The sequence below is a fragment of the Tinamus guttatus genome, unplaced genomic scaffold (genome assembly GCF_059628265.1).
Source record: "Tinamus guttatus ecotype Peru unplaced genomic scaffold, ASM5962826v1 Tinamus_guttatus_pri_ptg000288l, whole genome shotgun sequence".
Classification (NCBI taxonomy): Eukaryota; Metazoa; Chordata; class Aves; order Tinamiformes; family Tinamidae; genus Tinamus; species Tinamus guttatus.
Window position 1 is genome coordinate 1,998,806 of NW_028288822.1, and position 25,372 is coordinate 2,024,177.

A 25,372-nucleotide genomic window follows, 5' to 3' on the forward strand; every position below is an offset into this window, starting at 1 on the left:
ACAGGAGTGCTGTCGATTTGTCCTGACTCCACTTCACTCTCCTCCTCTTTCTAGCACTGCTTCCCCAGCGCAAGGGAGGGGGAAAGCAGCACATTTCTGGATCCCGGGTTTGCCCTGAGCAGACGTGGGATGGTTGTGAAAGGCAGAGGAGGATGCAGAGCTGCCAGAAGCTCGGCCATGGCCCGATCCCAAACCACTACGAAACGAGGCAGAGCAAGCCTGTTCCCCTTGCACAAGGCCATGCACAGAGCAGTCCTATGGACATCCCTTGGTGTGTCTTGAGCTGGGAAAAGGCTGGGGGAACGAGAGTCAATTTACTTGGAACTTCTGAAAATGACCTCCCCCCAGCAAAATACTTCCTTGAAACTGTGGATTGAGAGCCTTTTTGTTCCCCATCAAGAAACAGCAGATTCGAGAAAAAGCAGTGAGTGTGTTATGTGGGATCACTTCAGTGTTGCCCCTGAAAATCAGTTTTTTTGCTTAGGTCTGAGATAGAAGTAAATATTATTTTTAAACTTGCCCTGAGCTACAGGTTTTGGAAGAAAACAGAGCATGCTTATGAGAGCCTCTGGGCTCAGGTCCTCTAAAAAGTGAAGCTCCAGCTGTTTGGAGAAAAATTAGGAAGGGCTGAATGTAAGGGGATGTTCATACTAAATATAGGATAGAGAAAGTATCTGAATTTTCAGACAGACAGACATGGTACTCACCGACATCATAAATACCTGCTGTCAGTCATTCCTGCCAATCGCTATCTGTACAAATCCAGAAGGAAGACCTTGGGATGAACAAAGCACTAACTTAGAAGAGTAAAGACTGTTGAAAGAATATGGACATGGACACGGAAAAGAATAAAAGGGTGAAAAGCAAAATACTAGCATGAGAAAGCAGAAAGACTGACCTGTTTGCTTTCTTCCCTCCATCCTGCTTCAAAAAGTAGGAATCTTTCTCCTTAGTACTCTTTTTTCTCCTCATTCCCCTTCTCAAATTTATACAGAAAATCCACAACAGCCAATGCTGACAGATTTTGTATGCCTTTTCAATGACAACATATTTCAACACAGTACTCCCACTGAAGCATAATTTTCTGCAAGGATACAGGGAGAAAAATAACCAAACCCCTGCACCCGAATCCATTTCACGCAGCAGACTCATGGCAGCCAGTTCTTGCTCCCCGAATCCCGCCTGTAGGATCAGGGGCTCACTGCTCACTGTAAAATGCAAACTACTGTAGCCTCCTGTATTTAAAATAGAAGTAATAAAGTCTGCTTTGACAACTTTACATCTTAGCTGGAGATGCAAAGGTGGAGATCCTATGCTCAGAGAAATATAGGTACAGGGTCCAGTAATGGGTCTTCTTCTTTGCTGCTGGCAACATAAAGCAGCAACCCCATCCTGCAAAAATTCAAGTGGGAGTACAACTTTGAGAAACAGTATAATCTTGTTTGACTGCAAGAAGATCAGTCACTGTAAGTCAAAACACTGACATGTGATGTCCTGGAAGGCTCCTGAGCACTGAAGTGAGAAGGACCACAGTGCAGACTGCTTTGGTTTCCAGATATTTGTAACTTGTAATACGTCCCAGATTTCCAAGCAGACCATGCAGCTCTGGGGATGAACTGGGGGAGTTACACAGCTCACCCTGCATTCCTCGCAGCCCTAATCACTTGGGATGATCTCTGCACATGAAGCACTTGGAGCCCTGCTCTGATTCACATAATGGAAGAATTAAAAAAATAGGGCAGAAATGGATCCCAGTTAAGTGTTTTTCAGAAACAGGGAATCAATTAAATCAGTAAAATAAGACTTTGTCAAAGGAGAATTGAGAATAATGTACTACAAATTGATAATGGCATTAAGGTATGGCATACATTTCAGATAAGCCCACATTGCTTATTATTTTGCTTTAACAAAATATATTGATAAAATCAGAGTGTTTAATGGGCATAATGCAGTCCTCAATATGTTTGGTGTTACACTCAAAACATTCCATTTGCTCAAGTTTTCATGTGTTATTAAAATCACTGCTTGGATGTGGTACAGTTTGCATTGAAGTATAATATCCAAACTAAACATGCAGCTTTTTAACAGATGTTTAATTACAGCAACTTCTGAAACCAAGAAATCATTTGCGGATCTCTTGTTATTTCAGATGAAACTACTTATATACAAATGTGTGCTACTCTGGCCCATTTTCTTTTCGCTGTTGCAGGGCAAGATGAAGCCAGCAGCATTTTCAGCCAGAGAATGTCAGTTCCTCATTGCTGGTTCAGAGCAAAGTCGACCAAAAAACTCTAAAACCAACAAGTAACACACAGGAAAACCTGAATTGTTATTCTTTGTGTAGAACTGCATACCATCTTCTAAGTTCTTTAAATAAAATACCACTAGTACAGACCATAATCCCAGAGCTCACCTCTTGCCTGCAGTCTTGACTTCTTCATTGTTTGCATTCTCCAGCAAGTTGTCCAAGTTTGACTTTCTTTTTGGTAAGTGTAAAAGACTGCACAGTTATCTTTGTTCAACTGCTTCGTTATTAAGGAAAGCGCATGTTCTCACACTCCAGAAATCTTCGTATTTCAATGGAAATGGAAGTCTTGGTTAACAAATATAAAAAATGGTTGTTACCTATATCGCTCTATGGGCTAAAACAGATTATCATGATGCTATTAGAAACCTGTTTGAAAGCAGATTTAATACTTCTGGCTATCAGCTCAGCAATGCCACAGCACTGCAGCAACTGCACTTTTCCATCTCCCCGAGAAAGGTGAGGGCTGCTGCTTTTTGAAAACATCAATCAAGGTCACTGAGGAGATGCATGGGGACACGGTGAAAGCTCCCCGCTTCCCTGCCGTGATCCGTTCCTTTGCAATGAACCCCCATGCCAGGCTGCACCAGAAGTGCCCCGGGCTTGTGCGCCGCAGAGTTAATTCATCTGCTGAGAGAATTTACTTCCACCGTGACACGAGTGCTGGCTTCACCATGACCAGGTGACTCTGAGTGTGTATTAACTCTGAATTACCTCTGAATGTGCATTTTACACCATCAACTTTATATTTAAAGCCCATTTTCTGAAGATTAAATATCTAAATAAAGCTAGTAAAAGTGAAAATGGAGAAATGAAAACAGAGAGAGAAAAAGAAAAAAAGTTTTCCAATAACACACACTAAAGATTTTAAATAAATATTTTAATTCTATTATTGGCATTTACAAGTAGAAAGCATACAGTATGTTACAATTTTATCAAAATGTGAAAAATATGGATGTTACATAAGTAACAAATGTAAAAAAAGTATTTTTCTTACCTTCCCTGAAAGTAAGAAAACTATTCAGCATAGGAAAATATTGATATAAAAAACAGAGCTTAGGTAAAAAAAAAAAAAAAAAAAGACGTTTTTATACAGTACAATAGGTTCATCAGGTCTGCATGAAGATGTAAGGACTTTGTGAAATTCTACATAATCCATAACTTCAGGGAATTTGGGACAAACATTAAGCTACATTAATGAGTCTACGAGTAGTTTTCCCTCATATCCGCTCCAAAATGCTAGAGTGCAGTAATTTTCTATACAATAAATAATTTTTTTTCAAATTTTCCATCATAGAAAATCGCGTAATGCAGAAAATGCCACTCCAAGGTCACAAAGGCTAGGCAGTGCTTTAATAATATTTATGATAATACTTATTATAGTGCTTTATAATGTCTAAGCACTTCAGGCGCGTTAACTAATTAGTCCTCACAACACCCCTGTGAGGTAGGTAAGTGTCATTACTACCTTTCCATACCACGGATGGGAAAACGAAATGAAACACGGGCTGCACAGGCAGCACAGCAGGGTGGGAGGCCAAGAGATGCCGATATCTGCTCCCATCTCCCTGCCTGCCTTGACGGTGCTGCTGCCGCGAGCCCGGCTGAGCGGAGCTGACGGACGCCAACCCGAGCGGGGACACTGGGGGCAGGGGGGGACACGGGGGGAAGCATCCCAAAATAGCCCATAGAGATTCAGAAGCTCTCACACAACTTTGTCAAAAATAAGAACAGAAAACACAAAACACAAAAAAGGCGCAATTCCCTCCCCTTCCCACCCCTCAAAAAAACAAACAAGCTGAAAAGAGAAAAACTCCTAAAGTGCTGACCAGCTTGAGCTGCTTCTAGCACCTCTGATACGGAGTAAGACTTACAGCACTGTTGCCAGCAATTACTCAAGCTGATTTCGTCCTTAAAGTTTGCATATGAGCAACTGCAAGGGATGGTAACTACATTTTCTGAGACACTTTACTACTGTAATTCCTTCATTCATCACCCTCCTTCTGTGCACTTAAGGAAAATGAGATCCCTCAATACTCTTACATTGAAAAACACGTTAGTAGCTGAAGACAATATGCACATCCTTCACAATAAAAAAATTAGTTCATTTTCTGAACAAAGCATTATTAATTTAAGAACCAAAGAAATCAAACAACGGTAAATAGGAAACCCTTTTAAAAAGCTGCATGCTGAATATCTTGTTTCCAAATACAATGCATGCAGGAGAAATAAATTCATCCAGGCGTAATTAAATTAAAAACGTTTTTAAGTCCGTTTCAGCAGCATAATGGTTATTATTTTTAAAGTCTCCTCCAACCAGACTGGCCTGGGGTTCGAATGCTGACCGTTGCTTTTATGCAAGCGTGTAACACGTGTTCTGCACGGGGACAACAGCTGGATGCAGAGCCTACACGTACTGCTCTGCTTCCCCCTCCTTGGAAGGAGGCTTGGGGGTGGTACCACCTGGGCTGTCCTCACTCGCTGCTGCTGCTGCTGCTGCTGTTTTTTCGGGAAGCGACGCCAAATCTTTGAAAACATCCACGTAATGCCCAAAGCCGGGGCCCCAGTTCAGCAGGTTGTCCCAGTTGAAGCTTCCCGCTTGCTGTCCCAGCTTGGCGGGCAGCGCGCCCTCGGCGGCGCCGGCCGCCTGCGCGCCCACGGGTCCGCCCTCCCCTCGGCGGCCAGGGTAGCGCCGCGGCTTCAGCCTGCCACCATAGTTGTCCTCGTCGTCCGCGTCCGACTCGTTGACCTGGGACAGCTTGGGCATCCGAGAGGTGTACGCGATGGGCTTGTCCCTGTCGTACTCCATCTCCGAGCACGTGAAGGACTCGTGGGAGTCGCTGTCGGAGGATGACTCCGGCGCGGGGATGCCGTCGGCCGGGTTCCTCGTTCTCGACAGGGGCCGGCGGCAGTCCTCCTCGGAGGACGAGCGGCCGTGGTCGGCGCTGCAGATGCTGGGGTTCCTGGGGCGCGGCGTGTTCAGTCTCTCCACCTCCTCGATGGAGAGCCCCACGGGAGGCGCGCTCTCCAGGGGCAGCTGCCCCATGGGCTGCTTGAGGCGGCTGCCCGGCCGTGAGCCGTGAGCCGCCATGGTCTGCGGGCTCTTGCTTCTCCTGCCCAGCCGAGTGGCGTAGTTGAAAATGCCGGGCTGGCAGACGTCGTTGTGCACCTCCAGCGGGCTGCCCTCCCGTATGGCGAGGTGCAGCTCCCGCGCCGGGCTGTGCCGGTAGAAGGTCGACGACTTGGAGAAGGGCGCGGGGCTGTGCCGAGACAGCGGGTTGGGCGTAGGGCACGCCGAGTGGCTCAGCGACGTGGTCCTTAGCCCTGGGCCGTAGGAGGGCTGGTAGGTCAAGCTGCTGGCTCCCAAGGGCATGGGGGACTGCCGGGCAAAGCCCAGCGGGCTGTGCCGCTGGATGGAGAACTTGGGTGTGTGGCTCCTGAACTGCTTGTAGTGCTGGATGATGTCGGCATCTGAAGGGGCGATGCTGCTCGCGTTGTCAATGTCGTAGTGCTCGATCTCGGGCTCCGGCGAAGCCAGCGGGGCGCTGGGGATGGTCTCTGGCGCGTGTGGGATGTCCGTTTCGTCATAGATGAGATACGGGTTTTCCCGCTCGATTATATCGGGTTTTGGGTTGCCTTCAGGTTGCTTCCTGACCGTCATGTCATCGCCATAGGGGGGGATGTTGTCAGGGTCATCAAACGCAACATTCTCGCTCCCTTTTTTCTTCTTCTCCTTCGTTTTCTTCTCTTCTTTTGGCGCTTTTGCCTTCTTCCCTCTGCACTGGTTGCAGAGGATCAGGCTGAGGACGAGCAGCGCCAGGACGGTGGCGCAGCTGCCCACGATGGCCGGCACGGCCCAGAGCGGCAGGGACAGCTCGGCGGGCTGCGGCGACGGCAGGCACACGTGGCCACCGTCGAGCCCACCGCCGCACACGTGGCCTGGGCCGCAGGAGACGCCCAGGCAGGCCACGACCACCTCGCACGTCCGCCCCATGTAGGCCTCGGGGCAGCTGCACGTGAAGCCCGCGTGGGCGCCGGGCTCGCAGCTGCCGCCGTTTCGGCAGGGGCTGGAGGCGCAGGCCCCCGGCGGCACGCACTTGTAGGCGAACCACTGGTTGATGCACATGAGGCCGCCCCAGCAGGGCCCGCTGGCGCAAACGTCGGGGCCTCGGCAGCCCAGCTTCACCGAGGGGTCCGTCCGCGAGATGGCCGCGAGGCTGTGCTTGCCGGAGAAGGGCAGGCTCTCCCCGCCGTACTTGACGTAGGAAATGCAGCCGTCAAAGCCTAGGAGGAAAAGCAAACAATCGTGTTGGGACCCAAACCCAGCGTATTTCTCTCGCACTCTAATGCACACGTGTCTGTGGGTCTCTCTCGGGTTTTAACGAGTTCTTGGTTCAAATTAGACAAGAACTGAAAATTACTTCTACGCAGTAGAGTAAGGAGGGTAAATAGACTGTTCATGTCCAGGGCTTCTCACATAATTTTCATAAAAGCAAATGATTTTCACACCTTGTACATAGAAATGGCCATTAAAAGTAAGAGTGGAATCAAGCAATTTCTCTGAGGATATATGCACGACATATAAATGGTATCAAAATAGTTTGAAAAACCTTTTAGTTCTCTAACTGTTCTGAAACTGGTCACGGTTTCTAATTTCTTTAGTAACATTTCAATGCAACAAAAGTATTTTTAGGTGAATAAATAAAGTGTACCAAAACTTGCATTTTAGATGCTGAAATAAACACATTCTGCCCTCTAGAAGCACTTCAATTGCTTTCAGCAAATCTGAAAAGAATCAATCTACTTTAATCAGAAACCGAAACGCAATTTGAAATGTTGATCTGACATCAACATTTATATGACAATTATACTTGCGGTATGGGAGGAAGAACTACTGGCAGATTCGGAAATAGCTACCTCAAGCTTAGAAACTGTGAAAAATTTAAGAAAAAATAAAAAAAATACAAACAAAAATGCATTTTGGATAAAAACACTTTACCTACACATAAAGTCAACTCTGTCACTCAATGATCAGATTAGATCTGAATTTTGCAAAGCAAGAGGATACTTTCGTGAGTGTGGATTCCCTTGCTTGCGCTTTAGACTCATCAAATGAAGCCTGAAGGTTTATATTCTCAGATCTTAATTTTAAAGCACTTTCCCCTCAGAGAAAAAATATTTTGACAAAATATTAAGTGCTGATTTTGCCAAAGAGCTGTCCAATGAGTAAATTGGTGGATTTCTCAGAAACATTTTCTAAAAATATATTCTTAAAGTGATTTCAATTTAGAGATCTATTTCACTGAAGCTAAATGAGAGGTTTCATTGCCATTACTCTGTAAACAGAGCAGAAATTCAAATGGTATTGTAGGAAAACATCCATTAACAAAGTATTTAAAGTTCTGAAATTAATTTGAGCAAATATTCCCACAATGACTTAACCATACAAACTTCAATGCTTTCTCCCTCCTTTCCCCCTAGTTCTAAAACTTATCATCCACATTAGAGAAACTTTTTTCACAGCTGGCTTGACCATGGTAGCAAAAAAAAAAAAAATTTAGCTGTCCATTTTCTTTTGCTTGCACTCTTCCCAGTTTCCCCGTTTCTGAACTAAAGCTGTCTATTGTGCTGCAGTTAAGCCTCATGTCTCATTGCGCTGGGAAACATGGTGCTCATGGCAATCCTTTTATGCCTCTGAATCTAAAGGGCCTTTTCTCTAAACTTGCCATGCTTTGGTGGCAACAGTCCCCTCTCAGTGGTGACCCAGAGCTTCAGTGCCGTGAGAGCACACGGAGGTGGATTATCCCTGGCCTTTGTGCGGTTGTCTGTGAGGTCTCAGGAAAATTGAGCCTTTGGCCAACTTAATAATTCCCTGTGCTCCTGAGTCTTAATCCTTTCTGCAAGGATTTTAGGATAGGGCAACTTCATGCTGACCTTTACTCAGAGCTGTAAGTGGTACACCCCTTAAGGTGCAAATTATGCTCTCAATTACCATATGCACAAATGGTGTAAGAAGCATCTTTCTTTTTTCCTTAACTTCTGTTTGCATGCCATGTGGGGCGCCATGCTTGCAGGAAAACATTATTCAAGAGTAAATTATATCAGACATAGCACAATAAAAATGATTGACCAGGAGAAGGAAAATGCCACTACTCAGGTTCTGGAACACGGCAAGTAGGTGAAACAATAAAAAGCAAAAACAATTGCATGGAAATATTCCATACAATATTAGCATTGAGAAAAGCTTCACCAACATCAACATATAGCTGGAACTGAACAATAACCACTATTAATGCTAATTTCATAAATAATTGTTGAAATCCCTGTAAAAATGCCTAGCATAGAGGCAGTAAGGATTTGACATCTTTAAAGGGTGTTCTTTTAAAATGTGAATACTCTCTGTCAGAAGTGAAACAACAGTGGGTATCAATGTCAAATAGTTTTTTTGAGAGATACAAGTCATATGCTCTCAAGTGACGTAAAAGAGCCTAAGTTTTGCAAGCATGCTATTTCTGTATTATTTCTGCACTGTGTTTCCTTTCAATGTTACTTTTCATTTTCTCCTGTTTTTGCATTTCTGAATGAAGAGGAAATTGAGGATTTGGGCTCAGGTAGGAGACAACGCAGAATGGAGGATTAGCTTGCCTCACTCTTGGTGGTCCCTTTTCAGTAGCGATACGATACACAGCAAGTGAGATTTTGTCAGGTCTACCTCAGTTGAAAATCATTATTGGATATACTAGTTTCACATCCCTGAAATTGTCTGCCATGTATGTTTCTATCTGCCTTTAATAGCATTTTTGACTTTTAATGGTAATTCTTGACTATATGAGTTCGCACAGAGTTTTATACCTCCCTCTTGTAAATCTTTGGTACGTGACATACAATGTAATCTAGTATTAAGAAAACATCATATAAATAAGAGATTTTGGATTGTACATTCTTAATGTAAGCCGGAGACTCATAATTCATCGGCAACATCAGGCAGTGGGTGAGAAGTTACTGTGCTCAGTTTTCTTTGTTCAACTTTGCAAAACCAAAAGGTAATCATCACGTTCATATGATTTCATATCACATTTTATACTTATGCACAATGCACAGATATTGTTTATACTGGAAAGTGTCAAGAAACATGAACTGTGAATCTGTACCATTCACACTTACTTTACTGGTATTAAAGTTAGGAAGATTTTTCTATATAAATACTTAAAAAATATATGCCTCTATTGTCTGGAATATGTCCGTCTGTAGCTAAAATATATCTATGTATACGTAACAGTGGGGTAATAATATCAAGTGAATATTATCTACTTCTTTTGCCAGAGTCTAAGACAATTGCTTTAAGTCTCTTAAGGGAGACTAATGTGTTTAATATTTAGATGTTGGGAAGAAAGTGGCCTTTTATTGTACTTGGTTTCTGTTGCTCAGAAACAAATCCTATTCCTGATTTGATAGCAGTTAGCAGGAGGAAGTGGAGATTCAGAAAATATTTTAATCATATTAATAACAGGCTAAATCCTGCAGTACTTAACAAACCCCTACAGAGCTCTTATTTAGTATTATGCATTATGTCTTCTTTAGCATTAGCATTATGTCTGAGTAAAAGATTTGGCTTGATTTTCCCAATTCTAACCCAGGTGAAAAATACGTCCTTTCTTCTGTCATTAGCATAACAGAACCACATAACCAGTGATTCACATAACAGATGAGCAAGCAAATCCACCCTCATCTTCAAAAAACCCTCTTATGGAATGCCTCCAATTAAAAGTAGCAAGGCTGCAACGTATATTAAACACAGAAGTTTGCACGAAGTCTACACTTCTCACTCCGACATGTTAAAGTAATTTCAAATTGGAATTTTCCTGATGAAGCATAGAAGAGTATGAGTTATTGATAAAGAATTACAGTTTTTTCTGCCCTTAAGCAAATACAGATACTTTATACATAAACAATACATGTGTTTATCTGTTTAAATACGTTTATGCACAGAGTATTAAAAAAAAAAAAAACAAAAAAAACCTGCAACTGTGCTCTTGAAAGGTTGGCTTGGTGGGATTCCTCCCAAAGAAATTGTGAGAACATTGAGTCCACCGAAGTCCTGCGTGACGTGGAGGATGTCCCGGCTATGCGCCTTGTCGACAGACAGCAGCGTGCTGGAGCCGTTCCTCTCCAGGAGCACCGAGTGCCACTGGCCGTCTGCCGTGTACACTTCAGGAACGTTCCTTTCCACCTTCCCAGCAATTCCAGCATCAGATATGTAATGCACTTTCCCACCTTTTATCTGGTCAGGAAAACAGAAAATGCATCATATAAAAATGATACGGACAACACTACGTATGCCTTTCTGCAAGGCGCACATATGGCCAACATAATGTTTCTTCACTAGAATTACAGTACCACAGAGCTTCTGTTGTAAAAGAAAGCCTAGATGTGTTTTTTCCTCAGTTCCAACTTCTTTTGTTCTAAAAAGGCATCAGTTATTTTGTACAAAAAAAGGGCCCAACTTGCAAACTGTTAGAAAAAATATACTATTAAATTCTATGAAAAAGATTTTTCCTCTATAAATGAAGCCACAGATTTCTACTGATTCATTGGACGCAGGATTCTAAACCTCTCATTGGCTCAGAATTAAAGGAACCCATTAGTGAAAATTCTACGTTTAAGATAAAGAAGCGAAAAAGAGCACTGGAACAGGCTGCCCAGAGAGGTTGTGGAGTCTCCTTCTCTGGAGATCTTCAAAACCCGCTTGGATGCAGTCCTGCGCCACGTGCTTTAGGTGTCCCTGCATATGCAGGGGGGTTGGACTAGATGATCTCTAGAGGTCCCTTCCAACCCTAAGCATTCTATGATTCTATGATAAAATATAATTAAAAAAAAGGAAAGCAAGGTTCTCCAGCACTGCATAAGAGTCTGCGGTGTTAGCTGGCTTCTCAATGGTTGTACAGACTTGTGAGCCATATGCAGGGGGCAAAAGTAAAAGTACAGTAGAGTTCATAGGGTGGTTCTTCAACTTACTGCATATTTCCTCCCATACTCATCTCTCGTACTCTGCCTGCATGATCATACATACTAAAAAATCACTGTTTTTAGCTCTCTGTCTTTATCTGTAGCTTGATCATGTCTGTGAGCTGTGCACAAGCACGTGGAGGGGATATGTTAATATTCTAGGAAAGTAAAGCCACAGGCTTGTTGAAAGCTCTTTAAGTCTCACGTATTTTGTTCCAGGAAGAATCTTTACCTGGGAAAAACTGCAAGGAGACACAAGGGCTACAAGAATTCTTCTCTAGTTGCCAGAAACAAAATGCTCTAGATTTACTTCTTGAGTGCTGGAAGCTGAGGACTCTTGGTCATACAGACCAGCTCTAAGACGACTCTGTTCATGTCTTGGCAGCAGCCTGCACTGAATGCGTCTAGTATGAACTCCACTTGGAGCAAGGAACATGATGGTTAAGATACACATATGCTTTGTTTTTAAAGGCCATAATTCAGATGCATTTGAAAAGTATCATTGGGAAAGTCCTTATGAGGCTCCCTCTAAAAGATAGGATGCCTCTGGTATTGGCCAACACAGGTGGCACGCGTCTGAAATATCGCACAGCACACAGAAAATCCCATATTTGGACATGCAGCTGCACAGGCTCCATCGTAACAAATCAAACACCATTTACAGAATCAGAAGTATTTGTAAAAAGCACAACTGGACAGAATATTTATTATTTAAATGTTTTAATTGCTTTGTTGGTGTCATTTTGCCTTTCGTGCTTCATGAAAACGACATCTTTATTTTTGGTCTTTTATGTAAGCAAGAGAATAATTATACTCTATTAGACATACTATAAATACACCATACCAAACAATATACACTAGGCCTTCAGAAAGATTAAAGTTATAATTCTACACTATAGAAGAACTGTATGCTTATTCATCTGATCCAATAACTGATCAGATTCCATACTGATTTAGGACTCTTAAGCACTAGTTCGGTTTCTTTAAAATTACACATGGCTAATGCTAACAGATTCAAAAAGTATATACTTAGGATATCTAGGAAAACATATTTAGGAAATAATAGTTTCCAGAGAGAAGACTGGTTTATGGCTTCTTCAATCAGGAAAAAAAAAAAAGGAATGATTTTTCTTGGTTCCTGGAAACACAAGTTGTTTCACAAGTCGTTGAAACCAATGGCTGATACTGATAATGCTGCATAAGACCCACTTCTAGGTTTTATTTAAATGACAGAGAAACTGACAGGTAGGATTTAAGGAAAAGAATGAAATACTAAAGCAAAACCAAATATATTCCCAAATACAAAGATGATTTGACTTTACTGATAACCTGAGTTTCCTTTACTGAACAAATTGCTTCTTGTTTTTCTCTGAAATACATGCACTAGCCTTTACATATTTATAGTGCATTGGTTAAGTTACCCTTCAAACGAATCGTGTTCCAATTCATTCCTGCAGCATGATACGTATCTATGTTGGCATATTTGGATAACGGGTCATCCACGTTCCCTAGCCATCAGATTCACAGATCTTACAGCTACAATTATGATAATGTAATCTGATTCCAGATGTGATCCTTGGTTAATGCAAAGCAAACAAATTTGCCTTTAAAAGGATGTATTTATCTTATTACTTCTGCCAGTATTAGTTGCAAAGTATTATTTTTATGAAAATCAGCTGCGACTTAAAGAGCTCAAAGAGCTTTATTAATAAGGAATCCCCTACACTCTTTTTTGTCATTTATCATATGAATTTGTTCACTCTCTAATTAATTCTGCCATTTCTTGGATCTTTGCTGGATTAAGAAACTCTTTATATAAAACTCATTCCTCTGGCCTTGGTGGTTCTTGGCTGGGAGGAAAGGGTTACCTTTACTATTTAATGAATCATCAATTTGTCTAATTTATTAATGCTGCTCTAAAATTAACCCAATTCCAGGTATACCAGAATCAGTTAACTACAGAAGGAAAAAGAAGGAAGGTAGGTAGTCCCGGCAGCTGTAGTGTTTCTCTTGCACAGTTTAGTATTAAGTCCACATGCAGGCTTTCACTGGAAAGGCACATTTTTAATAACAAGCTTCTCCCATGCAGGGGCCAAGGGTGCTCCAGGAGCATCCCAGCCTTGCAATGGGATGGGATGCAACCCAAGGGCTCTCCATCCGTGGCCCCAGAGTCAGCATGCCTCCACTTCACTCTAGCCTATGGAAACTGGAGGTCCAAAGGCTGAAGCTCAGGGTCTAAATTTACTTTTACGTTTTCAGAGAAATGGGTACTGGTAATGCTGCAGCTGCAGGAAACTGCTCTGAAAATTCCCATAAGAGACTGGTTAACTGGGAATAAAACACCACAATTGCTGTGGTCACACAGACCTTTGGTTTTGTTACTAATATCAATGGGAAATTTCAGCAGTGATTGGTTCTGTGAAATCACCTCCTCTTCCTCAAAGTGCTACAGAGATTACCAGGCTAACTTCGTAGTTTGTCCTTACAGCTAGGTCTGGGCCTTGATGCTCTTGACCTGCCTGTATAAATTCACCAATAATAACAACGAAAGTTTATTTACATAAACACACCACTAGTGGTTTCAGCCATGAAAATCAACTTTTTTTTTTTTTTTTTTTTAAATAAGACTTGTGGAACAAATTTTACTAGTGAGAAAATGGTATTATGTTTTTTCTCCAGAACTCAACACAATGAGATGTTATCAGATGACATGATGAGCAGACAGAACCTTCCTATCCCGTGATGTGATAGAAGTTTATGCCAATGAAGTAATGCAGGCTGGTTTCTTAAACACAGCAGTGTGTGTGGAAAGCAACGTACCTCTGACCAGGACAGGAATCAGGCAAGTGGGCAATATCAATGGGGCTGAAGCTTAGAAAGTGTGAATTTCTGTATGAGTTTCTTTAGCAGTTGAGGAAAAAAAAACTTGGAAAGCCTTAGAGCAGCCAAGGGAACTTGGAGCTTACACCTACCCAATAAAGGGGCTTGCCAACAGCACTGCTGTACTCATTTAGAGCTATGAGTAAGTGGGCTGAATCATGGCCTGGAACTGAACCATCGCTTTCTCTTGAAAAAGGTAACTTCTGCAGCAATAAACTCTTGGGAAAAACAACTATGGGGCATTTGAAGCATTAATTTTGCTGCATATTACAAAATTATACAATATTGACATCAGTCTACAAATAACTTCACGAATTCAAGTTATTTCTTACTTCCTAATTTGATAAGAATGAGCCATATTAGTAGGAACCAATGAAACCATTTTGGCACGTGTTTGTTAGCTTGAGGAGGGCCTGAGTTCTGGCCTGAAAAACCAAAAGATAAAGTCCAATAATTAAATGATTTGTTCTGCAGAGTGTAACTAAACGGCGATAAGAAGTATGGCAATGAGGAGTGTTCCCGCTGCCTTAAAACAGTCACTATTTGGAGCCGAGACAAAACTGATTAGATACAAAACCATCAAGATCTACTGATACCTTGGCAAATAGCAAGGGAATTGTTGAGAAGACGAATGATACTGGAGCAGTGCCTAGCCTTAGTTAAGGCCTAATATTTTATAAAGGAAACAGCAAGGGTAATGGAAAAATGCGATTTTGATCACTCCATGCAAGGCTGTCCAGTCAAACCAAGCTTAGCATTAGCTATGATCTTACCTTCACAGTAGTGAAGTTGCTGCTTTCCTGGATGTGAATTAAAATCCCATTCTCACTTCTGGTCCTGAATTTCACTTCCAAGCGGTCCACGCTCAGGGCTCCCAGGCTGGCACCTCTCGTACCATGTCTCATCATGTACTCTCGCTTCTTATTTGGGCTCATGTGGTAGTCAAGTCGCCCCTTGCCTTCCAGCGATAAGGCAGTGTCAGCAGTAATATCTGGGACAAAGATGGGAAAAGGACTAAGTACACAGTGCCTTATAACTATAGTAGCTATAGGGACTATCTGCCTAGTAATAACTTTTTTTTTTTTCAGAGAAGAGATCAAGTTCAGAGCAGGTCAGTGGGGAGCGCAGGACTGACTGACAACTTCGCCCCCTTTCCTCTTTGGCTTGAACCAGAATACATGTCTGAGAGTGGGAGTGTGCTAATAATTTACTGCTGGTATCAGTCAATAGTAAATTAAAACTCACTAGGGAACAAGTGAGGGAGTAGGGGAAAAAATTTGGCTCTCAAAACTATAATTCCTTCCCAGAGATGTTACTATTTCCATTACTGCAAGGAGAGTTTCATGATATATTGAACTGTAAGCTCTTCAGGGCAGAGATAATGACTATTTGTTATACCAGCAGACCTTCGGTTTGGCACAGAAAGAATAAAACAATGGCAAAGCATTGGCTACCAAATGCTGTTGAAATAATGGCAAAATTCTGTTGTAAATAAGGACAATAAAAGCATATAAATCACCAAAACAATAACGGAAAATGTAAGAAAACAAAACCTATTACTTGAACATAATTAAATGGCTTTTAAAGAGCAGTCACTATGCTACATGTAAATAAATCACCTTGCTCTCCTAGGCAATCTTGTATTGCTTTATAGAGCTATTCATATGCTTAAATTTACCACATTTTCATGCATGTAATCTGATGGTCCTTTTTCGAGAAAAAAAAGGCAAAAAAAAGGCAAAAAGCAAAAAGAAAGGTAAGCTTACAATTCATAAGCACATGAACACAATTTTTACACAAGGGTAAATTTAACCCTAAAAATTTAATTATCCTAAGAGGTTTTCCCTCCTATCTCCACACAGCAGACTAACTCCTGCTATGGGATAGACTTATTTTGGTTATATATTACTAGGAAGCAGTAACTCTAAAAGAATACAAGTTATATGAAGTGTAATATATATGCAGGAAGACATGGCATATGGACATGCTGTTACTTTCAACTCAAGTAGGGACAGCAGTCCACCATGGACTTTTCCTTGGCAAATATTTAATATGCAAGCATGCTGCAGGCTTTCATTACTTTATAAAAATCATTATGCTGTGCACTTGAACAGAAAATCTAACTGCGCTTGGTGACACCATACTGAGTTAGGTATACAGTGAAGAGAAAGCTAGTGAAACCCTCTCCATACATTTTTCACAGTGCTTTCCCGTCAGTCCATCTTTGCAATGACACTGCTGCCATGACCAATGATCAACACAGGTACCACCATGTTGACAAGGGCTGGTCGTACAAGCGCCTTCTAATCTTGGGCACCTAAAACAAACCAGAAAACGAGATCCTGAGGAACGCGCATAGAAATAAACAAAGCAAATGTACTGGAAAGGGTCACGCATGCAAGCAACAGCCCTCCTCTTCCCCAAAGAGGTGTAAAAATTGAAGGGCCTTTCCTATCAGACCACTTGTGTTTCTACACAAATACTGATTTTCAGTGTTAAGTTGTAACGGTTTTTCAAAAGAGAAAAGAATTCAGAGATGGGGAAACTTCTATTTGTCATGCAAGAGAAGAAATAAATCTTTCAGGGCCTTCTATGCTGCAGACCTCAAGAGACCCCTTATATAGAACTAGGCAAACTTGGAGTAGAAAGAGGAAGGGTGAGCTAGCAAATTTGGATGTCAGACTGACATTATTGCTACAACTGTGACTTCAAATACTGAGATGGAAAAAAATAGACTCAGCTAATAAATCATTTCGGAAAGACCACTTGGAGGACATGAGGGAAATGCAGTGATACTTGAGAGGCAAAGTGATAGACCAGGCATTGAGGATTAAAAGGAAATAAGAGGGAATTAAAGTTTAGTGAAACATATGAGTACAGTCAAATCCAGGTGGAATTTATAAAGAAACCGAATAACAGGGCTACTCTGTTTCAGCCTGTACAGCAAGATTAATAACAAATTTCAAGAGAAATATAATGACACTGCTTTTTTTAAGTCTTTGAAATCTTTAGTGAACCTCTCACCCAAATTCAGTTTCTTCCTAAATTCTTCACCTTCTAGGATAAATTCTACACTCATTTTTTTTGTAAGATATATCTGAGCGTGCCTGAACTGAACAGCACCTAGCTTTCCTGCCAGTTTCCTTTATTGTAAACGCTGTCCATTCGATACCATATATAGCAGACATACTGATCTAAGATTCCTTGAGCTGCCAAAGCCTGGCTGGGCTCCAGGGGACGTCCGTTGACTGCAAACTCCATTATACAGCCCACAAAATCATGGCTTTCCACCTGTCCCCTCCTGTGAAGGATTGGCTCTAGTGATCTGATGCCACCGACGGTAACTCGATTTGGTTGCACATCGAGAGACCTGTAAGAGAGGCAGAAAAATCAGTTAATTAATATCAGACATAAGACAGCAATAACAAAAAGGGAGCTGTAAGCATCAGCTAAGGTCGGTGTCTAAGTTGTTCTCTCCTAGCCGCATTTGCACCCACATGCAAGTGTACATTTCTTACGTTCCCCCTGAGCTGGGGACAGGGAGGGATTTGGGAATCAAGGATTTCTGAATAAAATCCTTGCCTTTTGCACTATGAGAATGCAGTCTGACTTGGCAGGACATGTAGAGAATTAAACTTGCTTTTCAAAGAAGATATGAGGAAATGACACCTTCAAACGCCTCTTGCAGAACTAAAGCTTATGTATCTATCCCTTGCTCAGGACTGAGCTAAGTGCATGTAATCATGATTCTAATTTTCTCTGATTCTAGAGCCTTGGGGGTCATTTTACTTTTTGCTTTACAGAAAAGATGATGAAGAAGAATTATTTACCAGTCAGTAGAAACAGCCACATTGCTAACAGTGCAATAGCCTGGCTCCTGATCATCAGAGCAGGAATCCACTGTCAGTGACGCTGCCTGCAAAAGCCCCACATACAAATATGTTGAATACAAGGTTGCAGATCCCAATCACGTTAAAAATTTATGATTAAATATATTGTATCAAAGGCTTGGCTAGAATAAAAAACTTTTATGTCACTCATCATCTCTCCAGAGACACTGATCAAATAAATTCTGCAATATCATCGTGAATACCAAGATAAGGACACTAACACAGAGAGTTAATTGGTGCAGAGAGTCAGTTAAAGTTTTCAGATTTTTGTAGGGTTTCTGCATGTTAGCTTACTTTACCCCTTAAAATTGCAGTTTTTTTGGCTCACATCTATCCTATTTCTGATCTGATTACTCCTGCCTAGGACAGTGGACATTCCTTCATAGATCTGACCACAGCATTAAAAATATGGTTCAAAATGCATAAATAGCATGCAAGCAAAGCTGTGCGTACAAACACTAAGATTACTAGCTAAAAATGGCATAATATCCCAAATAGATCACTCTGCCTCCCTCAAGAAAAGAAAAATCAAATAGAGATCTTATCTCACTTGTTCCATTTTCTTGACCAAAAAAAAAAAAAAAAAGGGGGGGCAAACATACTGGGATGATGACTGACTGAGGATAATTGAGCAAACAGGAAGCTCTCCTGCTAAGTCACAGAAATTATCTCAAATATTTCTTTTATTGAATTTCTTTTGTAACTGAAATTTCTACCTTCAAAACTATTACGATCTTCCTACTCCAGCTGTACCTGTCCCTTAACTCCCTGAGGCCAATATGCTGCAAAGGACATATTTACTCTACCATGCTTGATAGCAGTGGAAGATGAGGATATCTACATTTGGATCAAACTAAGGTTCGGGGAAGTACTGGGCACCCTAAGGATTCACAGCAGTCTTTGATTTATTATCTTGAAGCCCTCTACCCTATGACAATAGAGTTGTCTCATTGCCATCTCAGTAATTTACACTGAAGTGAAACATGGCACATTTATTTGTAACCTCTACACTAAATGTCTAACCAAAGCTTTCACTACTTAATTCCTGCTGATTTTAATTGCATTTTACTTTTGATTTAACAAAGAATTTTGCCCACGGCCATTTATTAGTAACAGATGTTCTGCAAAACAAAACTAAAGGGCAGTTATTCCTTAAGTCAAATTTTCAAAAAAATAAACAAGATCCACAAGTCATACATATCAGCTTCTCAAGTTACATCTAGATGCATGGTAGAGTTTTATGGTAAATTTAAATCAAACATTACTTCTTAAAAATGTTTTAGTTTACATTTTGTTTTAGGTAACTCTGTGGGAGCTGAGCAAACAGGAACAGCTATCAGTCCATCATTGCTGTGTAAATAGACCTTTTCCTTGTCTGCAACTAAGTTCACTCACTGCTAACAATTGCTAACAATGTCTTGCTAGAATCCCTACAGATTCTTCATGCTATTTCTAAGTACCTACCATGAACTGATGCTTTGTATTGACCAGATTAATTCATAGGTCTCGGCCCTAAACCATGCGCTATCATATATCTAAATTGTTCATTTTTCCTTGTTATAAATTGCTTCCTTTTTTTTTTTTAAAGAAAGTTTACCTTGATTTTTTTTTCCTACATAATAGCAGACTACTTCTGAGAAACATCAGTCTGCAGTTCCAAGGCACATTATATGCCCTATATAAACGAAACAATTAATAGCAAGAATAATAAGCTGACTGGTGTGTACACAATCATATGCGTACCTACTTTCCTTCAGAATACCAACAACAAAATGAAATATGTTTTCTGTTCTTAGCTCAACCAGTGTAATCTCCCTAACTTACACTGCTATGCAATCTGAAAGCCAAGCTGCAACCCAGCTGAAGGTCTAGATATTTGAGAATATATTTTCCTTGGACCACAGTTCATACGATTTATTTTCTAATGTTAGTCAAATGTTCCTGCTTGTTACTTAAGCATTACTGTACGGTTACCTTGCCACGTTATGAGAGTTTCTATCCTGTCACTCTGCAATATCTCAGAACTGACAACTTAATGATTTTACCAGTTTCCGATAAAATCCCCCTGTGCTGTAGGAAATGACAGATCTGGAATCCTGAAGGGGGGTGGTTTTATACATTTTTGGACACCTGGGAGATATTTCTGCAGCAGAAAAAATGCCTAAGACAAAGCTGATTCTTTTCACATTCTGTGTTTGTAAACAGCCGATAACTCTGAGCAGCTTTAAACATAACGGCCGCACAGAGGCAACACTTGTCTTAATGACTACTTTCAGTCTGAGGCATTCATGCCTTAATTTTCCTTAAAAGTGCTTTTTATGTTATCTCTTCTTTTATAGTCCAGTCCTCTAGTATACCCACAACTAAAGCATGTTTTTCTGTTCTATTTTTCTGTTCTTCATTTGCTTGTTCATTTATTTGTTACTTTTTATTCCTTATACTTAGGCACATAAATCTTTTCACTACAAATGTCATACCAAACTAGTTGCTAAAATGGTAACTTGGTACCTTTCAAGAGTTAGGTGTGCCTTTAAGCGCTACCACTAGAAAGCTGGGACCGGAAAGTATTACCTAGATGATGTCAATGCACATTAAAACAAAGTCATTACGCAATGCCACAACTATCCTACATCAGGTCTTGCAGCACTTAGCTGAAACGCAGCTCCAGCCTCAAGACTTGCTAAGAGAGAAGCATAAAGAAGCTTCCAGAAAAGCCAGGAGAAAAGCAGCCTTGCGGATACAGGGAGGCACGGCCTATCGGGCAGAGCAGTGCTCTGCTCTGCTGAGGACATGGGGACCTGTGGATGTGTTTTCCCAAGCCAAGGCTGGTGCAGTGGCCACGCTAGCCCGGCCAGACGCGAGCGTGCCCCGGCGTTCAGCACGGCCACCACAGCAAGGAGCAGCTTACGGATGCCTATAAAAGGGCTCTGTCTACACAGCACAGACTTGGGCAGCATTTGGCAATGGGAAATCTCTCCTGGGATTCAGGAGGAGCCAAGCTGGGCAGCACAGCTCCGTCTTTTATTCCCCACATCACTTCTGGCTTGAAATGTAAAACAAAATGTGGAGCCCCAACCATATATTATTCTTATGTGACTTTAATTTCAAACATGGGAGGAATATGGGATTCCACATACACTGGTCATATCTGTCTGAAAAGGGAGCTGTTGGGCAATAGTTACTAGATTATGGATGGCAAATATATTTGGTTTCGTTCCTAACTCAAACACTGTGGAGTCCAAAAGCTTGGCTTGAACTCAAAGAGCATTTGGTTTATGTTCTGCTTTGGAAATATTATTAAAAAATGAGAGAAGAGGAATAGAATACATTTACTGGAAAAAATATGAAGGCAGAAGGGTCAGAGTACCAAGCATATGGCAATCAGTTGTCCCTGCCTAGTTTTTGGCAGAACTCCTTCCCTCAGATGCTTTCTGAGGGGAAAAAAAAAAAAAATCAGGTCCTCCTTTATTTTCCCCTCAAAATCTCCCTCAGTGTAGCACCATTAACATTGTGGAAATTTTTACATGTATTTTGCAGCGGTTTCTAGTCTGGTGGGTTTTGTAAAATCTTTAAATGAACCAAAGGAGGTCACGGATCCCTAGAATTCAGTTTGCCTTCTTCTATTCTCCAAATGTTTAGGCAAATTATTTTGAGGCTTGGTGTAGTTACTTTAGTTAATTAGTGTTCACTAATAATCATCCCTGCAATCAGCATCAGCTAATTAGGTGCATGTGTAACAATTTATTTCACTAATTATTCATGGTTTTTATTTTTCACATTTAGAGTCCAGGGCATTACATTCTTTTTTAATTATTTTTCACTGTAATTATTATTCTAAACTAATCATCATCAGTATTTAAGTCAGCTGGGATAAGAGAGAAATGACAGCATTTTCATCTGGAGATGGAAGTTCAGCTAGCAAATACAATTTTACTGATTTTCTGTTCCTCTAAATTCATGCAGGAGCCAAAGGGACTTCTCTGAACTTTTCTTAAATCCTCATTTTAGCATTTCTTACCATTCCAGCCCTCCGGGCAATCACCGTGTGGAATTGTCCATCAGACACCTTCTTGGTTGTGGTAAGCTTGTACGTGCCACTGCCAAGGTTGTAGGAGAATCTCAGCCTTCCTTCTGCTATTTCCAGAGCCAGAAACTCTGCCCGCTCTCCAGTTTGGTTGTCATAGTTGTATAACAGCAAGGCATTACTTTTTATAGTGGCAAACTTTATGTAGATGTAATTATTGTTTGGATCCATACTGGGAAACTCCATATAGGACAACTCTTCAAAACCATAGCTGTTCAACTCACAATGATTCCCAAAAACACCTGCACAGTGAAAAGTCAAATCTTCTATCAGTTCTTGCCTTGTTTGGAATGTACTCTCTGAAATAAGGTCTTGACGTGCTCTAGACAGACTTATGATACAAAGGTTCTCTAAAAAGCTTCCATTTTATAATTAAAAATACATACACACACAAAAAAGACAGTTACTTTTGTTTATAAACAAGACACTTCATTTAACGTCATAGTTTCTCCACAAAATCCAAAAGCCAAGTTTGATAACTCTCAGAAGAGAAGGCTGAGAGGAGATTTGCTCAACATGTTCAAGTATCTGAGGAGTGATTGTAGGGAGGATGGGGCCAGGCTCTTATTGTGGCTGGTGACAGGACAAGGGGTAGCGGGTGCAAGCTGAAACACAGGAAGTTCCATCTCCACGTGAGGAAGAACTTCTTTCCTGTGAGGGTGACAGAGCCCTGGAACAGGCTGCCCAGAGAGGTTGTGGAGTCTCCTTCTCTGGAGATCTTCCAAACCCGCCTGGATGCCACCCTGTGCCCCGTGCTCTGGGTGTCCCTGCTGGAGCAGAGGGGTTGGACTAGATGATTTCTAGAGGTCCCTGCCAACCTTAAGCACTCTGTGATTCTATGTCAAATATAGTTATTATTACCAAGCATCTGGTAATGCAAGCAGGTGTGTAATTTTGCAAGCTGAGTGCAATAAGGAATGAATAAACTCTAAGGAAAAAAAAAAAACATGGAAAATGGAACAGAATAAAGAAATTATTCCATGTATTAGATACAAAGGTGCTTACAAATGCATATTGGGAACCATTCTTTTGTGTAAGTGTTTTTAGTAGCTTTAAACTCAGGCTTATCTGGTTTGTGGATTAATTTCTTGCACTTATTTTCAGGGTCTCCTATATGAACAGTGACAATTCTGGCATTCAGAACCAACTCTGCTGCAATTATAATCAGATAACTTAAAACATCCTTGCTGTTTTATATCTTATATTTTTATATCCTGGGTTCATTCCACAAAACAAATCTGTGATAATTAAGTTCTAGTAATTGTTAAATTATTTTGACAGCACTATGTACGCTTCTCGATTTTACTCTTGGAATTGTATTTTGGTTGTGGATCATAAAACTTTATTCACATATAATAAATCAAACAGACAAGTATTTATGTGGACTAATAAAGCTGTCTTGATCTGGTTAAGGCCTCTCCAATGCTCTTTAATGAAATCTACTAGATACAAAAATGCCAATACCTAATGCTATGTTCCTCGCTTGCAGAAAAATAGGTGTACACATCAATTCTTTGCAGATATTCTGATGAATATGTGCATATGAAATCACTTAATTTTTCAAAAGAAAGACTAAAAAAGTCCCAGAAGTGTCACCCGAAGGCATGTATGGATGCCCTCCTTGCATAAGGAGCAGAAGAGGAAAGGGGTACTCACCGAAGGGGCAATGGCAATAGTAGCTGTCCACCCCGCTTTGGCAGGAGCCACCATTGAAGCAGGGGTTGCACTCACAGTAATTGACAGTGGAGTCGCACGTTTTCCCTGCAATTAGAGAACAAAATGAATTTCTAGGTCAGTGTATTCAGGCCAATTTCAAATGACGACTTGTATTTAGACCACGAGCTTATGAATTAATGCAGCGCACGCTGCCCAGCTGTGCATCGGAAGGCAGGGCTCACCCCATGGGCTGCTTGTGACCACTGGTGGCCAGGAGGATCCTGCTCCTGGCCCTGACACGGGCATACCACAGCCTGGAGAAATTCACTTCACACTTCAAGCATCTCGCCATAATCATCTCATGCTGTTGCTGTCATTTCTTTTATTAACCAGTGTCCATAACAGATTATAAAATGAAAGGAGCTACTGAACTAAAAGATTTTTTTTCTATTATTTTTGAGTGCAAAGCATTCATTAGTATTAAGAGGATGAAGGCTACAGACAGTCCTTGCTGGAATCTGTATGAACACAGCAGGTCAAACACAGGCAGCTATTGTACATTGTATGATTTTTCTTATTTTTCCTCATCAATTACAATCTCCTTCCTGACTTGGAGGGAGCACAGTCCTCAGGAGCTAAAACATGTTACCCTGGATACAGTTCTTTTCTAAGCAGGCATGGTCACATGTGGTAAATATTATTCACTAGAGAATAAATTGAAGTCACATAATTCATTTCAGCAAGGCCTGGAACAGAGAGGAAAAGTGAAGACTTTAACAGATGCTGCATACTGACAAGGGGATTCTTTGTTGTTTTTTTTCAGTAGGTGCAAATAGGCAGAATCACAAGAAGAACTGCAAATATATGGGGGTAAGCATAGAACCAAATTTTACTTTGGGGGGAAACACTAACCACAAACTATTTGTCCTCACGTTTGGGTTTTTCATGGCCCAGCTTACACCAGTTCAGCAGCACTTGTGCTATGCACCGCTGTTGACACCAGCTTTCCTTCCGTCAGCAGCGCCAGCCTTCACTGCTGGTTCCCCAAACCTTTAAAGTATCATCACGTTTTTCCCTCATGTTACTCTGCAAAAACCAGCAATGTCAGCCATGTTCTTCCAGCTCTCTCCTTGATTTTCATATGCATATGCATATTTTCATATACAAATACACAGCAAGGGCTATGAGGTTGGAGTACTGGAGATAATTTTTCTTGTACTGATGAGGAGTTACTTTATTGCTAGCACCATCCAAATATAAAATACATTTAAGGTAGACTACAACATACACTTGTACAGTGAGTGCCAAGATAATCCTAATATATCAAGATAGCAATGCACAAAATCCAGTCTCGAGACTTTAGATTGTCAGTCTCTTCAAAATTACATAAAATCAGAATTGTGCTATGTTCTCCTAATGTTTTAAGAACTGATGGCGTTAGTCTTCTAATTAGAAAACTTTTTTTTCCCCTCTATTTTTCTACTTTTAAGCTGAGCAAGTACTGACCAGTTCTGTGTGAGCATCAGCTCTCCATGTGCAAGTACAGGGAGG

The 25,372-nt window shown here is 41.2% G+C and overlaps 1 protein-coding gene across 1 annotated transcript in view; it reads right to left on the reverse strand.

The window, feature by feature from the left end:
* Window positions 1-3,168: 3,168 nt before the first annotated feature.
* Window positions 3,169-25,372, reverse strand: part of FAT4 (FAT atypical cadherin 4) — a 128,867-nt gene continuing 106,663 nt past the window's right edge. The window contains exons 10-17 of the mRNA XM_088527695.1: window positions 23,822-23,926; window positions 22,100-22,407; window positions 18,022-18,107; window positions 17,382-17,561; window positions 16,384-16,508; window positions 14,965-15,182; window positions 10,325-10,586; window positions 3,169-6,589 (exon numbers count right to left, since the gene is read on the reverse strand). Of these exons, the coding sequence (XP_088383821.1) occupies window positions 4,713-6,589; window positions 10,325-10,586; window positions 14,965-15,182; window positions 16,384-16,508; window positions 17,382-17,561; window positions 18,022-18,107; window positions 22,100-22,407; window positions 23,822-23,926 (3,161 nt within the window). The 3' untranslated portion in view covers window positions 3,169-4,712. The remainder of the gene's footprint in view (window positions 6,590-10,324; window positions 10,587-14,964; window positions 15,183-16,383; window positions 16,509-17,381; window positions 17,562-18,021; window positions 18,108-22,099; window positions 22,408-23,821; window positions 23,927-25,372) is intronic.